Source organism: Aquarana catesbeiana, linkage group LG01 (assembly GCF_042186555.1).
Source record: "Aquarana catesbeiana isolate 2022-GZ linkage group LG01, ASM4218655v1, whole genome shotgun sequence".
Lineage (NCBI taxonomy): Eukaryota > Metazoa > Chordata > Amphibia > Anura > Ranidae > Aquarana > Aquarana catesbeiana.
The window spans coordinates 36,778,313-36,796,612 of NC_133324.1; the positions used below are offsets into that span (position 1 = coordinate 36,778,313).

The 18,300-nt window shown below is 39.9% G+C and overlaps 1 protein-coding gene across 1 annotated transcript; it reads left to right on the forward strand.

Annotated features, from left to right (window-relative positions):
• The first annotated feature begins 2,226 nt into the window (after positions 1-2,226).
• LOC141140392 (vomeronasal type-2 receptor 26-like) lies at positions 2,227-18,094 on the forward strand. Its single transcript, XM_073627551.1, has 4 exons — positions 2,227-2,973; positions 6,557-6,778; positions 14,460-14,583; positions 17,202-18,094. Exons 1-4 carry the CDS (start codon positions 2,227-2,229, stop codon positions 18,092-18,094), a joined length of 1,986 nt encoding a protein of 661 aa, XP_073483652.1.
• The last annotated feature ends 206 nt before the right edge of the window (positions 18,095-18,300 follow it).

Here is an 18,300-nt window from a genome sequence, read left to right on the forward strand (position 1 = left end):
AAGGAGTTCATTGCAACCTGTTAGAAACTGTTACAAGACTGTTGCCATAGGAGACAGCGTTCCTACTCATGCAGATGTGGTGTCTGGCTAGATACATGCATGTCTATCTGCCAATAGAAGTCTCAAAGTCTGACAATTAACATTGCATCTACTTAAGGGTGCCCTGGCCCCAACCCTCTCCCCCACAGTTCTGTTTAAGAGACAATAAATCTCTTTGCATTTAAGAAGTGTCTGGCACCCATCAATCTACTTCTCATTACACCCACCATGCCTTGTAACCCACTCTACACAGAAGGATGTCAGCTGTCCCTAACTCTGGAGGTCACCATTAGGCTCAGAGTGGCATACTTTGCTACATATAGACCCAACAGCAACAACTTTTTGTCACTTAAGTAACTGCTTTTCTTACCCAAGTAACCATTTTACTTGGCTATTCCTCTATTTTTTGTGTAGTGTTTTGGGTCTTTGTAACAACACCACATCAGTGAGCGGTACTGTGGGGAAATACATCCTATACAGTTTTGTGTTCTAGTTTATTATTATGCGATTGGTTGGATCAGGAATGATCCATTCTCCTGAGGCATTCATTTGATGATTACCCAGCTCTAGGGGATCACTAGAGTTCCCTAATAGGATTGTCTTTGTATTGGGGAAGGAGAAAGACCAGGAAATTCAGTCAGATTTCCAAAAATATTCAACCCTAGTCCCGAACTAAGAAGAAGAAATTAGGAATCAGTTTAAAGAACACAAGAAGTTGTTGATTAAACATTTAAATAGGAAAGGACATATCCTTTCTGGACACCTATATACAACACAAAATAGTTCCTAGAGGTCATTGTGAGAAAACAATCCCTGCTGGGCACCTTCATAAGGAGAGGTTTATTTCAAAATGGAAAGCACTATGTGTCAATCATGGAGTAGCAATTATGGGCCTGATAGTTGAGGAAGAAAGACTACCTGAATTGGTTGCACTCATTGAGGAAAGCTTGTGGGGTTTAGACCCCTTTAAAGAGACAGAAGAATTCCAAACACAGAATGAGTTACTGAAAAATGAGATAGAGAGAACACAATATAATCTCAAAACAACACCAGCTGGAAGTGGTGGTGCCAGATGAGAAGCTGGAACAGCTGGTGCAGGAGTGTTGCAGATGCAGGGCAGCAGATGCAGGACAGCAGGCTGGAGCAGGGTCAGACAAGCCAGGTTATACACAGAAGAGAAATCAGCATAAACAACAGGCAGAGAGTAGTCAGAGTCCAGGCTAGGTTTGGCAACGGGTAATCAGGCTTCAGATCAAACAGCAAAGACCTAGCGCCCCTGAGGCGACTACGCGCCAAAGCGTCTCCTAATGGGGGCAGCGCATCCCTGACACACACATTCTGAAAATGCTTGAGTTTAACTAGTTTCTGGAATCAGGTATTTCAACTGATCTTATTAATCACAGGAATAATAACTCTAAAAGGAAACAGGAACAGAGGGCACACCAGCCTTGCACATTACCTTTACAACACTTGAGTTTATTAAAAAGTAAAATTGCATACTCACAAACGAGTGATAAAATCAGGCAGATAATAAAAAGTCCATAATTTACATCATCCAGCAAGATCTGCTGACCAGTAAACTTGGGTGGGATGTAAAGTCCAAAGAAAGCTGACGTGTTTCGGGGGGTGTCCCCTCTTCTTCAGAGCTCATAACCTCCCCCAACCCAGCATTAGCAATTCTCCACATAGAAATAGACAAATTCCCCAATTAATTTAGATCTGTTGTCTCCCACATCCTTCTAGCTGCTCATACTCTAGTACTCAGTACCACTATCAACATCCCAGACGTTATTAAAATAGTCCAACAAAACTACACCCTTGAACGCTTGCTGGCAATTAACTCCCTCTCATGCACAAACTTTGACAGGAATTGGGAAATATGGACAGCAAAGTATAAAAGCTCACAACTACCTGATTGTCCACAGTAAAATTGAATAATTCATACCCTTCTGATTTATACGTTACTAATGTACTCTAATGTATAATGATGCAAAATGTGTGTATATACATGTGTGCTTTTTCTTTGTATGTTTTTTTGTTATCTGGCAAATTCAATAAAAACTATTGAAACTAAAAAAAAATGTTCATATTTTCATCGTTTGAATAATAACATCCCATTAAAATATTTCCCAACATATTATCCAGATCAGTCACCAAGTCACTGACCCTCGCCTGAGTGATGAAAAAATGTATACAACTTTCTTCCGTGTTACACCAATGGATCGAGTCAGTTATATAGCTATTATTAAATTGTTGCAGCATTTTGGGTGGAACTGGGTTGGAATAATAACATCGTGGGATGGCAGCGGTGATGAGGAGTCCCAAGAACTTAGTAAGATGATGAGCCAACATGGGATCTGCACAGATTATATCATTCCACTCACTGCAGATACATTGGGTAATATTCGGAGATTGAGGATTATTAGAGAATCAGCAGCTAAGGTTATCATAATGTGTGGAACTTCCACAACAAACTTTTATTATTTTGCTCATCTTATACCCTCTGCTTTAGAAAATGTTACATTTATTTTCCCACCATCATGGAGTAAGTTAACTAATATACATTATGTGAATAATACATCAACTAACTGCAGCTTCATATTTGTGTGGCCAGGAGAAAAAAGCCTAAACATGGATGTTTATACCGATGGTGTCAACTTCTCCAGCTGCATAAATGACCCCATACTGGAAGATTTTTGGGTTTTTGAGTTTCACTGCCTTTCCTCAAAGAAATTAAAAAATCAATGTTTTGAAATATTACATAACATTTCTGCAAAGCCTTGTACGGATGTAAAAGAGTTTTCATTCAGATTGTCTACTTATACAACTCTTCCTTCCTATGTATACAGGGCTGTATATGTTCTGGCCAATGCTCTGCATGGAATGTACATGAAGAAGAAAAATAAATCTAAACAAAATGTATTCCAGTACAGAGTAAGTTGGACAATAAGTGTTTGTATTACTATGATACTCTCCTATATTATATAACAATTATGAGAATGAGATGGACAGCTATCTTCACTCTCCTTCTAATTTCCTGTGCAATCAGGAAAACTGCAGACACCAAAAATGTTATACAGTTTTAAACATAAATTAATTAATGTTTATTTTTTTAAATGGGAGGGGAGTGGTATTTTACTAATTGCTTTGTATATGCAATGATAAGAGTTATTCAAATAGTCCAAATTCATATATACAGTATGTTATGTGCATTGTATATATATATTTATATGCATTTATATTCTATACATTTAATTATGATATTTATTTGTGTATACTTACATATACAGTATATAAATATCAAGTCTCACTGTCTACAAAAAAAAAATGCAAAAGATTTAAGCGTTTATCCAGAGTGTTTCTTTTTTAAGATTTTGTGCATTGTGATTTGTATACATGGATCCTTCTCCCTTCCGCTCCTGTCTCTAAGACTAAGCTCATAAGGGTGAAACATGTTAGAGAGAAACTGTCTTCAGGTGGGAACTTTGGTTGGCCTATTAAAGTTTTGAGAAAACAATGTCACCATTGGCAGTCATATGTGTTCTTTGAGCCAGTGCAATCTGGTATTTGGGAACACAGCTGCCATTGCTACAGAAATCCAAAAAAGTGTGACACCATCATAACTCTATTGTCCTGTGCTCTGTATTCAAAATATAGCTGTGGTCATTAACAAAATGGTGGCCACAGATGTCATTTAATGGAAGATCATGTCAGTGTTTTTACTATAGAGCAGAACTTCCCCTCCCTTCCTGGTATCTCACCTGCACTCCGGGCAATTCACCCCCTACAAGCGGTTCAACTCCTCTCCAAGTTCTCTTTGGCTTCCTCTGCTCTGATAGTAAATATGGCTTCCTACCTTCCACCAAATCCTACACACTCCTCTCCTGCACATAATGCATGCCGTAATAAGCTTCCCTCCTGCACATACTTTTTGCCATCATACCCTCAACACATCTCCTCTACATATACTGCCCACTGTCATACTGCTCTCCTGCACATCCTGCCCACCAACATGCCCTCTATACTACATCCCTTCACATACTTCTGACCTTTATGCACTTTGCACTCCTCAACTAATTATACTGCCCACGGTCATCTGTCCCACACTTCTATCTCCTTACTTACACATTCATATCTGACAGTCAGCACACAGATCTTCCCCAGTGAAATCCTACCTCCAGTTCATACAGATTTGTATTTTTTTTACCAGTGAAATCCCTTCCCCAGCACACACTGATTGGTATTTCCACAATGACACCTGACCTCTCATCCCAGTGCAAATACTCTGGTCTCCCCTGTATCTTTTCCACAGCACACAATCTCCAGTTCTCCCTCCCGATTCTCCTCACTGTGTACTCACAATCCACCACAAATATTTCACATTGAACTGGGTCCATGTCTTCCCCACAGACATTGCTTACTGCGTCTGTACACAATGCCTAGTGGTTCAGCACCAGTCTCGGCCCTCTTTTCAGAAAAAAAGTTTAATTTTGCTTTTCCCTGGATGGCTTTTTATTTTTAGTGACTAACCTCATTATAACCTCATTATAACCTCATTATAAACTAAATGACCATATTAAATGCTAATGTTATTGAAATGACAGGTTCCTTGGCTATGATTACTGTGCTGATGATGTTGTTGGAACAACGTCCTCAGAATGTGTTGGTAGAATGTTCTTAGAAGGTCATCCAGTACAGACAATCCATCTCCCAGTATTATACAGCAAAACATTTCAAGATGATAAGATGTCCCATAATAAACTGTTTCTTGTAATATGTGTGGCTTGTGTAAAATCTTATTGAGTAATATGTAAAATGAAATGTTTTCGGGAGGTCCTGCTGGATGATTATTTTAAAAGCTGTTTTTTCTGTAAGGATGGGGGATCTTGATCCAATATGTCAGTTCTCCATAGCCATGGTAATCTTTTTTTTTTTCTTCAATATTTTTTATTAATTTTTCAAGAAAACATAGTCGTTCACACTTTACAGATGCAGCCGCTTAATAAACTTGAAACAATAAAGAACTTTTATCTCAGTCAACATAACAAATTAAAGGTCAGACATATTGGAAAAAATAAATAAATAGTCAATAATGCAAGTACCATCACAAGGCACTTGTTTAGGTAAGCAACACCAGTAGTATAATGATTGCATAACAAAGAGGTAAAGAAAGGCATATAATAAGCCATCATTATACGTCGGTACTTTGGTGTTAACTACTTGCCATAACCCCGGTATTTTCTTAAACAGTGCTCCGCTTTAAGATAAAAGTGGTCTCTGCAGCGGATTTGCCACAAGATCACTTTCATCGGTGGCAGGAGAGGTGCCGCGTTCTGGTTGTCTCCGCAGCTTATCATTCTCAGATCATTGTACTGCCAGGGAGCAGGAGGTGCATACACACACAAGGGGTGTGTGTCTGCCTGCAATGACTAGGCCTACACCTGGAGTTAGAGTCTACATTCTAGGATGAGGACTGTGTAGTCCGAGGTTGGGCAAGTGCCACATGGGAAGTCCTAACAAGGTCTGGAGATAAGTGCTCAGTTTGCAGTGCAATGAGTGAGGGGATGCTGTCTCTGAGTATCTTCTGTCTCTAGATGTTGCAAAAGATAACCTCGCTGGACAGAGGTCTATGATTAACTGTCCAGATTGTTGTGGAAAAATGTCTGCCATTACTGCACATGGTGACAGTGATCAGGAGTCTTTGCAGGCTCAGTACGCTTTGCGACACCTACTATGGTGATGGGTAAGACTATAATTAATTAAATGAGTACTGGGACAGCAAATACAGTGACTAAAGAGACTGGTTGTGAGACATATAGTGAAGTGGGAGTGACCACAGTTGGTAGACTGTAGGACTATTTTGGTAGAGATTTTTCTGTTTACAATGTGCTGTATAGTGTGGAGGTAAGAGTTAAAGATGGTAGTGTAAATGAGATGTTTAGCATTGATTATGAAAATGTGAATACAAAGTTTATTGCTGCTGGGAATGAACCTGTGTCACGCAGACAAAATTCTGAGGTAATTGTGAAAGAGGTAACCATGGAGGAACACGTGTTATCTCTCCTAGCATGTTTGGGGCAGCAGAGAAGTCCCTGTACACTTCTGAGGGGCTCCGCGAGTCAGGTCAGAGGTTTTCCAGGACAACTATGGTGCTACCCTGGTGGGTGAGAGTATTCTGGAAAGTGTCCTTGTATTTGAGGATGACACACAGATTCACAGTTGTGAGAATATGGAAGATTTAATTGCAGAGCCACAGGCTCATTACGTGATAATACAATCTCCTATAGGTAATGATGTAATAACAGAAATGTGTCATGTATTTGATGTGCAGCTACCAGTTACTTCTGTTACTCTTGGATTGATTCTGATTTAGCCATCCCTATTCACATATATAGAAAGACTGCCAAGTAACTGGAATGTAAATCTATTACTTTTTTGTATTTTTTAAGCAAGCTTTAATTCCAGAACTCTTAGAACTGTATATGGTAATGTGTGTTTTTCTGCCTTCTATGAAAAGCTGCACAAATATGTGAGAACACTTCATTACATGGACCCAACTGGAGCTGACATCTACTTTAATGAGAGAAGGGAAGTTCCAACTGATCTTATGTTACAAAGCTGGATTTTTTTTAACAATACACATTATTCATATAGAACAATTTCCATTATTCAAAGCCCAGATTATGTGCCTGAACCATTTATCAATATGAGTGATCCTGTCTTCTGGAAAAGAGGCAAAGTAAGAAATCACTTTATTTTCTGTTTATGTTGTTTGCTGAGGAGGTTCATAATTAGGATTTATAGGGATTTTCTAGTCTTGATTTAAAGTGGTTGTAAGTTTGTCCCCTAGACAGACCAGCTGAAGCACTACATGGTACCTTTTAGCCTGACTTGCTGAATGGACCCTTGAACTCTTAGTGGGTACTGGTCGTTCATAGAACAATCCAGCAGAGGAGGACATGGAGGATGAAGAGAAGGAGGAGGGGGTGGAACTGACAGATCTTGCATCATCACCACCATCTGTATAAAGTTGTGGTGGCAAAAAAAGCTCCAGCACTGAGCCCTGTCCTGCATATTTCCTTGTTGCAAGCAGAGTTACCCAATGTGCTGTGAACACATTATATCATCCCTGACCATGTTTGCTGGACCACATGTTAGCAGTAAGGTGGACCTTGCAGCTAATTGCCTTGCCCAAACATTGCCTTCCACATGATGGTATAGAGCTGGAATCTGTAAAGGAATAGTGACTGGGAACCTGACATTGTGATACAGCATGTTCTGCAAATTGACAGAAGGTGGCAGAATCCACCAGAAAAAAAGACAGCAATTTGGACAAGCTGGAATTTGGATGCAGGACATGTGGTTGGCAAGGAGTGTATTTCTTTCCCTGCAGCAGCTGGGGCAGAGAAATTTGCATGCTATACTCTACAGCTGGTGGTGTGCTGCTGGCAGACATGTTGCAATGACCTGTGACACCCTTTGCTATACCATTATTCCTGTCAGTGGGGACTGCTGAGAGGTCATGAGATATAGCAGGGGTAGACATGAAATGTGAGGAGTGAGGAGGAGAAAAATTGTGTCCTTTGTGTGTGGCTTTCAGTGGTGGGAGGTTAAATGCCTTTTCAACCACGTGGTACCCAAATGGCTAGTGCTTTTGCCATGCTTGTTCTACTTTCGGCAGAGAATGCAAATTGCAGCAGTGCGATCGGCTGCACATGTGCTAAAAAGGGCCCAGACATCTGAGCTGTAGGAACTGGGTTGTGAGATAATAGCTTCACAATCTGATGGAATAGGGTGGCTGCTCTATACTCTTCCATGGTGGCTGCCCCTGGAGAACATACTGCCTCGTTGGGGTTGCTTCTCCCCCTCACTTTCCTCCTGTGCTCTATCCGACACCTAAGTCACGTCAGTGACCTCATCAACATCATCCCCTTCATCCTCATCACCACTGGAGCCAACTTGGCAATATGTGCGGCTGGGGGAACATGACTGCCAATTTGTTTATCAGTGTTCTCCCCTCTCTCTAGGCTCATGTTACTCCCTTTCTCAACCTCAGAACCAACATCAGAATAATCAAATAATGTCTGTGCATCCTCAAGAAGCAAGTGGCTGACGCTGTGTTCAAATAATTCAGCTGACTCCTCTATGCATGATGCTGGGGCTATGGCATTGGTAGCTGTGGACAAGGAAGCAGAGGAAGCCACTCTGTCAGCTGCCATGGACTGTGCACTAGTGTCAGCTTGGGTCATAGAGGATGAGAAAGATGAGGATGCTTTAGTAAGCCAGTCCATTACCTCTTCTGCATGCTGTGGCTGGATAGCATGGGCAAAATCACTAAACAGATAGAAATGTGTCTTGCCTAAAGATGGACCACGTCCACCTTTGCACACAGACGATGCTGGCCCCCTCATTATGGCATGGGAAAATCTGCCTCTCCTTGTTGGCCTCCCAGGCATGATGGGGGGGGCTTATTACCCAAACGTAATAGAAACTGGGAAATGCCTGATTGGATGCATTTTATTGAATAAAAAGTGGTGTATGGTGCGCTTTAAATTGAAGACTGATGCTGACAGAAATGTAAAATCTATAAAAAAAAAAAAAAAATTAAAAAGGGGCAACACCAGAGTCACAGTCGCTGGCAGTTTTAAACAGGGGGCAGGCAAGGGATAAAAAAAACAAAAGCAAAAAAAAAGAAGCAGCAACCAGAAATAAAAGGGTATACAGCACTGTATATACAGCACTAAATGTTATGTAATGCTGTGTTAAACACTGCACTACACTAACACACTACACTACACTGAAACACTACACTGACACACTAGACTATACTCATACTATACTGACACACTATACTGACACATTACACTATACTCACACTTTACGGACACACTACTCTATACTGACACTTTACTGACACACTACACTATACTGACACTTTACTGACACACTACACTAACATTCTACACTCAGAGTCACAATAAGTGAACACTCTAACTCACTAGTAGCAAACGGAGCTCTGCTTTAGCTATCTCCACTCCAACAACACACTGCACAAGCTTCATATAGGAAGAAACCTTTTATAGTGAGGGGTGGGACTATGTGCACTGATCTGTGATTGGACAAAGTCATCAGGGCACTGGTCAGGTGCAAGGCTTCATCCAATTGGGGCCCTAGAATGCACTGTGCAGCATGCAGTACATTGCAGGGTGCTCGACAGGTGAACATCCTACTGAGCGCTCTGCAAATTCGGGTGTCCGCTGAACGGACAAACGAGCAATGTTTGGGCCGAACTTTTGCTCGGCCCAAACCATTCGCCCAACACTAGTCATAAATACTCCAATCAGCTTCACTTATTAGAAAAACAGATATCAATCATAATCCTTATTTACGCCACATAAGCCATTTTAATTTTAGAATCATGTCACCTCCTTTCCTGTCCTTACAAATCTCCTCCAAAATAGTAAACCTCAAATTATATACATGCTACCCAAAGTCCACAAGGACAGAAAATGTAATTTTGGGCGACCAGTCGTCTCAGGGAATGATTCTATTTTTGTGCCAGTAGCACAATTTTTTTGGACAAGATTTTAGCACCATTAATTTAGGACATATTAAAGGCACTGGTATTTTTTGTACAAAAGTTGAGATCTTTTCCTGAATGCCAGGGTGGAGTGATTTTGGTTACCTTGGATGTAAGTAGCCTTTATACATCGATACCACAGAGAAAAGGTATTCACGTTGCTATGGATTTGATCAAGAGCAGTCAGAAATATAAAGCTTAAATTGCATTGTTTGAAAAATTATTTGATTTCGTGCTCACTAACTTTTTTTTTTTTTCAAGACAATTTTTATTTACAACTAAAAGTCATTGCGATGGGTTCCAGCATCACCCCGTCATTTCCATGTGCATATATATGTATGATTTTGAGAATAAATACATTTTTGTGAATGACATGTTTAATAGGTATTGCGTCACTTGGTGGCACTATATAGATGATGTGTTTTCTATCTGCCGGGGTGACGTTGGAACCCTCCAGTTCTTCTTGTTTAATGAAAAATCGAATAGTTTCAGTCAGGACATACAATTTAAGATATGAATTGATGGAATGAGCGTCTCTTTTTTCACTTTTAACTATATAGAAAACAAGAATCTGATCTTTTTGTGAAATTTGCAGATAGGAATCAGTTATTGCTTTAATAGCTTTCATCCATCGCATGATTTTAGATCGATTGTTAGGAGTCAATTGTGTAGAGTTCAAAGAATTGTTATCAATCCAATGCAGGAAACAGATGGATGAGATGTGTCAACAATTTGGAGATTAGGGTTATCCTGATGTTATTTTGCAGGAAATTAATAGATTACAACAAAAAATAGAGAGACGTTGCATCAAGGCAGGCAATTGAAATGCTTGCCATTTTCTATGCAATATTATGCTTACAGTGATGATATTTTTATTAATACTAAAATCCATTGGCCTTTGTTACAGTGGTCTTGTCCTGAAATTATGCGAGTTTACCACAGGAATCAATCTTTACGTGACATTTTAGTACATTATGATTACAGGGACAGAAGAAAGAGATCAGAAAAACCTTTTTTAGGCAGTAAGAGAAATGGATGTTTCCTGTGTTTAATTTGCATACAGTGTAATTTAACCACTTCCCGCCCGCACACGTCATATGACGTCCTGGGCTTTGGGCGGGTATATCTGAATGATGCCTGTAGTTACAGACATCATTCAGATATTGCCGGTTTCAGCTGGCGAATCTCTACACCATAGGAATGATCATAGTGGCCGTTCTGCCTCTTGATTGTTCCTATGGGAGGCGAGAGGGGACGTCCCCCCTCCCGCTGCCCTCCGGTGCTTGATCTGACTCACCGTTACGATCGGTGAGGTGGAGAGTGGATCGGCCTCTCCATTCAAAAAAACGGCGCCGCTTCAGCTGGGAAGCGGTGATCGTTTTATTATTTTTTTTTTATTTTAGGCTTCCCAGCCTAGTGGTGAGATATGGGGTCTTATTGACCCCATATCTCATTATTCAAAGGACCTGTCATGTTATATTCCTGTTACAAGGGATGTTTACATTCCTTGTAATAGGAATAAAAGTGATCAAAAATGTTTTTTTTTTCAAAAAAGTGTCAAAATAAAAAAAACAAAATATAATTATCAAAAAAAATTTTTAAAGCGTCGCTGTCTCCGTGTGCTCGCACGCAGAAGTGAACGCATATCTAAGTCCCGCCCACATATGAAAACGGTGTTCAAACCATACATGTGAGGTATCGCTGCGAACGTTGGAGCGAGAGCAATCATTTTGTCACTAGACCTCCTCAAAACATGTAACCAGTAAAAAAATTTCAAGCGTCTCCTATGGGGATTTTTAAGTACCGAACATTGGTGCCATTCTACGAGCGTGTGCAATTTTGAAGCAAGACATGTTAGGTATCTATTTACTCAGCGTAACTTCATCTTTCACAAAACATTGGGCTAACTTTACTGTTTTGTTTTTTTTTTTAAACACAAAACTGTTTTTTTCCCAAAAAAACGCGTTAGTTAAATTCCTGATCAAATACAGTGTGAGATAAAAAGTTGTAACAACTGCCATTGTATTCTCTAGGGTCTTTGCTTAAAAACATATATAATGTTTGGGGGTTCTATGTAATTTTCTAGCAAAAAAATTATGATTTTTACAGGAGAGAAATGTCAGAATTGGCCTGGTAAGGAAGTGGTTAATAATAAAGGGGAATTTTTTTGTACACCCGGGTACCAGGCAAACATTTTAAATCCATGGATATCATACTTGCCAGTCCTCCTAAGTCATTTATGTGCTATCTTGCCCCTGCAATTTGTTGTATGTGGGGAGACAACACAAAAAAATAAAGGATCGATGATCACAACACAAAATCTACTAGAAAAAGAGCATAGGCTGGGGCTTTACAAGACTTAAGATATTGCCGAAGGTACAGCTGACCAGCAGCAGGACAGTTTTATCAAGAAAAAAAGGTTGATAGTGTATGATAGTGTATGCCTATATTCTAGACATGTGCAATTTGTTTCGGTTTGATTATAATTTCTGAAAAATTTTGGTTATTCTGAGAGACGGATGTACCCGAATCACTGAATTAAATAGTAATGAATAGTGATAAATTTCATTGAAATGTGGTAAACTTAGTTCCATTTATTTGATTTCTAACAAATTCCAAATTTTCAGAATGATTCGAATTTGGATCGGCCGAAAAATGATCAATCAATTTGAATCCTGTGTGAAGAATAGCTGGTTGTTAGGCAGCAGGCCTGAAAGCCGGCCACCGCGTCCTTGACAACCGATGAATCATCAGTCAGTGGCTTCCTCATCACAGCTGAAATGTAAACAAAACAATGCAGGCAATAAAAATTTCAGGAAAAAAAACGGCGTGGGGTCCCCCCCAGTCAATACCAGCCCCTTTGGGTCTGGGATGGATTCTAAGGAGAACCCCACACCAAAATAAAAAAAGGAAGTGGGGTCCCCCAAATCCATACTAGACCCTTATTAAAGCATGCAGCCCGGCAGGTCAGAAAAGGGGGGGAGCAAGTGAGCACCCCCAGAACCCAGCACCCCTATGTGAATGAGTAGGGGGTACCCCTACCCATTTACCAAAAATGTTTAAAAAGTGAATAAAGACAGGAAACATGTTTTTGACCATTCATTTATTAAAAAATTCAAAACAATGTCCCCTGATGCAGATCCATCTCACGCCATCCACTGCACTGACAAACCCAAAAAAAGAAAAAAACCTCTGGCCTCGGTGAATGCGGACAGCCTGGTCCTCCATCTGACATTTCTTATATAGGTAAGGGGCGGGCCACCTGGTGACCCTGTCCCCTTGTGACATCATTGACCCAGCATGCCCTAGTTGGTAATGTCAGAAGGGGCAGGGTCACCCACTGAGGTCACCGGGTGACTCCGCCCCTTATCTATAAAAGAAATGTCAGGCGAAGAGCAGGCAGTTCGCAGGAAGAGTTCAACGACACTGGAGGTAATTTTTTGGGGTTGGGCGATGAGATATGAATCTACATCGGGGGACAAGGATTTATTGTTTAATAAAGGAATTGTAAAAAACGAATTTACTGTCTTTACTCACTTTTTACACATTTTTGGTGAATGGTTAGGTCATACTCATTCACATAGGGGGGAAGGATCGGGGGGCCTCCTTGTTAAAGGGGGCTTCCAGATTCTGTAAATCCCCTGCCTGCAGACCCCATCAACATTGGGACAAGGTGCTTTGGGGTGGGGGGGCCCAAAGCACCCACCCCCATGTTGAGGGCATGTGGCCTGGTATGGTTCAGGGGGGGTTGCTCACTTGTCCCCTCCCTTTATGGATTTTGGGGGATCCCACGTCATTTTTTTTTACATTTTAGTGTGGGGTTCCTCTTAGAATTGGGGTTCCTCTTAGAATCCATACCAGACCCGAAGAGCCTGGTATGGACTGGGGGGGCCCCACGCTGTTTTTTTTTTCAGATTTTTTTTATTGCCGGAAATGTTTTCTGTGGGGAAGCGACTCATCAGTTGTTAAGTACACGGTGACCGGCTTCCCAGCCCGCTGCTTAACAACCAGCTAATCTTCACACAGAATTTTAATTGGTCGATCATTTTTTGATCGATTCAAATTCAAATTGTTCTAAAAATGTGGAATCCATTAGAAAATAAATAAAGGAAACTAAATTTAATGAAAACGAAAAGGAATTTAAATAAATTACGAAACTAAATGAATCTTGAAACAAAATTAAACTAGTAACATTACAAATACATATGAAACTATATATGTTATATATATATATATATATATATATATATATATATATATATATATAAAACATATATATATATTTATTCCATTCAGCACATGTCTACTATCTTCTATTCTATCTGTGGGGCCAGGGGTTGCAATGAGTGATATAATGTGAGGTGGTTTAGGGGCATAATGTGCTTGCATTTACTTTTTTTTTATTTTAAACAATGCAGCAGTGTGTAAATAAAAGCAGCCCCAAGAACAGATTAGGCCAACAACAGATCAATTCAGAAACAAGTGAATGTTGTGCTTTAAACCCCCTAAACTTAAAACCCTATCACCAGAAAAAAATCAAAAAATAAAATAAAATAAAAAACCCACAACTCCACCCTTAAACCAAAGCTCTCTATTTGTAAAGGGAAACCTTTCAACAAAAAAAATAGTTTAACCTAAAATAGTGGCTCTATCAACATGCAATGGAAATCAATAAACACTCCAAATGAATGAAAATCCCAAAATACAGCCCCGGCAAATTCAGAATTCACCTTCAACTCATGGTAGAGGCAAGCACAAACCTTGTTCCTATTTGTATAGCCCCATAAGATATGATAAACATTTACAAAATAATAATAATAATAATATGATCTGATTTCAGATTCCGGAATCTCGATGTTCAGATCCCTGTTTACCTGGCAGCAGAAAAAAGTTTGGATCTTCAATTCATAAATGCTGCTATGAGTGCGTCTCATGTTCAGAAGGAGAGATATCCAACATTTCCGGTAGAGTTTGTATTTCTTAGGAAGTTATTGTTTCAATGGACAGAAGGTATCACTGTAGTTGAAGTGTGTGTCAGGGAATAAGACATATGAAGTACATTTCTGTAATCTGTGCACATTTCCCCATGTTTTATCCTTTTAAAGACTCTGCAAGTACAGACAGATACCTGTCGATCCTGCCAAAAATGCACTCACAATTACTGTTGTGGGCTGACAATACACAGGAATTTGCGGACGGAAATCACAAGAAATGGTGTCAGCCCTACCAGTTGTATTTTGCTACTACTAGTATTAGAAACTACTGAGTCTCTTCCTTCTTCTCGTATTTTCTGACAGAATCAAATGGTGTTTCTTGCACATTATATTTAAAGTTGATGTCTCTTAGCCCTACAAGTCTGCATGAATCAGTTAGTAAAATATACGGCAACAGTATTGTTTTTTTTTTTTATTCCACATTTTCATTAAAAAAAAACACCTTGAGCTCTAGTCAGTGACTTTGTCTAGGCTAAGATGATGTCATCAGTCTGCCTCAAGAAGCATTTCCTTGGTCTCCTGTCCCCAGTGATCAGACTGCAACATTGTAACTTTGTAGCTAGAGCTCCTAATCCCATCCTCTATAACAATAACTGCTTGCCGACCAGCCGCCGTCATTATACTGCTGCAGGTCAGCCCGATCCCGCAAACCGTCGTAGCTATATGTCGGCTCCTTTAACCGGAACAGCAGGCGTGCTTAATACCGATGTCGATGCACGTGGCCGACGGTCGTGATGACCACTGGCCACGAGCGATCGCGGGCACAAGAGGCAGAACAGGGACGTGTGTATGTGAACACTCAAATCCCTGTTCTGTTCTGTGAGCAGAGACAGATTGTGTGTTCCTAATAGCTAGGAACCACGATCTGTCACTTCCTCTAGTCAGTCCCCTCCCCCTACAGTTAGAACACTCAGTCAGGGAACACAGTTAATTCCTTGATCGCCCCCTAGTGTTAACCCTTTCCCTGCCAGTGACATTTATACAGTAATCAGTGCATTTTTATAGAACTGATTGCTGTATAATTGTCAATCGACCCAAAAATGTGTCAGAAATGTCCAATGTGTCCATCATAATATAGCAGTCACAATAAAAAATCACAGATCGCCGCCATTACTAGTAAAAAAAAAAATAATAATAAAAATGCCATAAGTCTATCCCCTATTTTGTAGACGCTATAACTTTTGCGCAAACCAATCAATATATGCTTTTTGTGATTTTTATTACCAAAAATATGTAAAAGAATACATATCGGCCTAAACTGAGGAAAAAAAATTGCTTTTTTAAAAAAAAAATTGGGATATTTATTATAGCAAAAAGTACAAAATATTGTGTTTTTTTTTTCAAAATTGATGCTCTTTTTTTGTTTATAGCGCAAAAAATAAAGACTGTAGAGATGATCAAATACCACCAAAGGATAGCTCTATTTGTGGGAAAAAAAGGACGTTAATTTTGTTTGGGTACAAAGCTGCACGACTGCGCAATTGTCAGTTAAAGTGATGCAGTGCCGAATCACAAAAAGTGCTCTGGTCAGGAAGGGGGCAAATCCTTCCCGGGACTGAAGTGGTTAATAAATTTAATGAAATGTTCACTTTAATATCCATCCTCCATGAATCCTGCAATTGTTTGAAATGCCTTTATTTCATGTGTAAATAACTTTAAACTATCACTGCTTTAACTACTTTTTGCTTTTACAATGTAATGATTGTACAATTGCCCAAAAAGGAAGCCTCACCCTTCCAATAAAAATTAAAATCTGAATTATAAAGATTGATCGGGCCTGTTAGGATATACACGTGGTGGAACTCTCATTAGCAAAATGGCATACTGTAGATATCTTTTACAGTTTTCTGTGCACTGTAAAGCTCATTTCTGATGTGTTTATGTAAATCAAACTGGATCAGGTTCAGTTCATGGATCCCAGGTCCCTGAACACCCAATTTCCCAATGAATCTCATTTAGCCTTCAGGGCTAATCAGCAATATACTCTAGGAAAAAAGACAATGGCAGTTAGGAACTGACATGGGGGACATGAACCAATGTTCAAAAAAAAAAAAAAAAAAAGAATATCGTCCAGCAGTAGAAAGGATCTTTTTATGCCATAAGACATTTCCCCATCTCTGCAATGACCCACAATCCAATGGGGTTTCTCTCCACACTAACAACGCTAAATGACAAATCCCTGATTGCTGTATTGTTGTATTAAAACAGACATATTGGGGTCCTGAATGATGCCATTGACCAAATACAGTCATGACCATGTTTGATCAATGGCAATTCCAAGGATCCTCAGCTGCATTATTTTCATTCTAGTAGTAGGGGATGAGGGTGAATTGGACAAATATGGGTGTTTGGCAGTTAAAAAAAACACAAAGAAGTTGAGTTCAGGTCAAACGTGAATGGCAGGGTCAATTTGGTTGTTTTGCAGGCTGACTGGTAAGTGTGCTGGGAAATCTTTTGTTTGTGAATAAGGGTTTGAGCCCAAATCTCCTGGAAATTCCATTTCTAGCTGTCAGACAACACAAGGCAATTTGTTTTCTCAGAAGCTTTAACCCCGATGCTCATTGTGTTTGTATTTTTTCTTCCTGCAGACAGTGAAAACTGCATGAAATGTCCTGATGATGAATGGCCAAATGAGAAGAAGGATCGGTGTGTTCCAAAATTAGTGGAATTTCTCTCCTACACTGATGATCACATTGTTGCAGTATTTTCAGCTGTCTCCATCTTCTGTTTTCTTCTGACTGGTTTAATATTGGGGATATTTATACATTACTGGGACACCCCCATTGTTAAAGCTAATAACAGGAACCTGAGCTATCTTCTCCTGGTCTCCATCATGCTGAGCTTCCTCTGTGTCTTCTTGTTTCTCGGCCATCCAGTAGATGTAACCTGCATGCTGCGTGTAACCTCTTTTGGTGTCATCTTTTCAGTTGCCGTATCTACTCTACTTGCCAAAAGTATCATGGTGTGTATTGCTTTTAAAGCCACCAAACCTGGGAGTCCCTGGAGGAAATGGATGGGAGCCAAACTGCCCAATTTTATCATTTGTGTCTTCTCACTGGTTCAAATCATAATCTGTGTCACTTGGTTGTCTATTTCCCCCCCCTTTCAGGATCAGGACATTCACTATTATCAGGGGAAGATCATCATTCAGTGTAATGAGGGTTCAGTTATCGGCTTCTACTCTGTCCTGGGATATATGGGGCTTCTGGCAGCTATGAGTTTTATTATCGCTTTTTTAGCCAGGACATTACCGGACAGTTTTAATGAGGCCAAGTACATCACCTTCAGCATGCTGGTGTTCTGCAGTGTCTGGATTGCCATGATCCCGGCCTATCTGAGCACCAGAGGGAAATACATGGTGGCTGTGGAGGTTTTTGCAATAATAACATCAAGTACTGGACTTCTTGGCTGTATATTTTTCCCAAAATGTTACATCATTCTGATAAGACCTGCCCTAAATACAAAAACAGTAATCCGCTAATATGAGCTACACTGGGTTACCCATAGTTTTAGCATTATCTCTATAATTATTATTATTGACTTTAGTATTTTGCTAGTGTATTAGGAATGAACACTATTAATTGTAAACATTTAATAATTACATCTCCAGTGGATGGTGAATTACATTTTTGTTCTTGACACCACTGCTGGGTGTTGTGGTTCTTCCCACCAGCCGTTCCATCACTA

What these genes read in the sequence shown, in the direction of transcription:
- LOC141140392 (XM_073627551.1), top strand. Translation starts at nt 2,227, where the DNA reads ATGTATACAACTTTCTTCCGTGTTACACCAATGGATCGAGTCAGTTAT. An exon ending in AAAATGTATTCCAGTACAGA is followed by an intron (nt 2,974 to 6,556) that starts GTAAGTTGGACA and finishes TTCTATGAAAAG; the next exon opens with CTGCACAAATATGTGAGAAC. An exon ending in AGAGATATCCAACATTTCCG is followed by an intron (nt 14,584 to 17,201) that starts GTAGAGTTTGTA and finishes TTCTTCCTGCAG; the next exon opens with ACAGTGAAAACTGCATGAAA.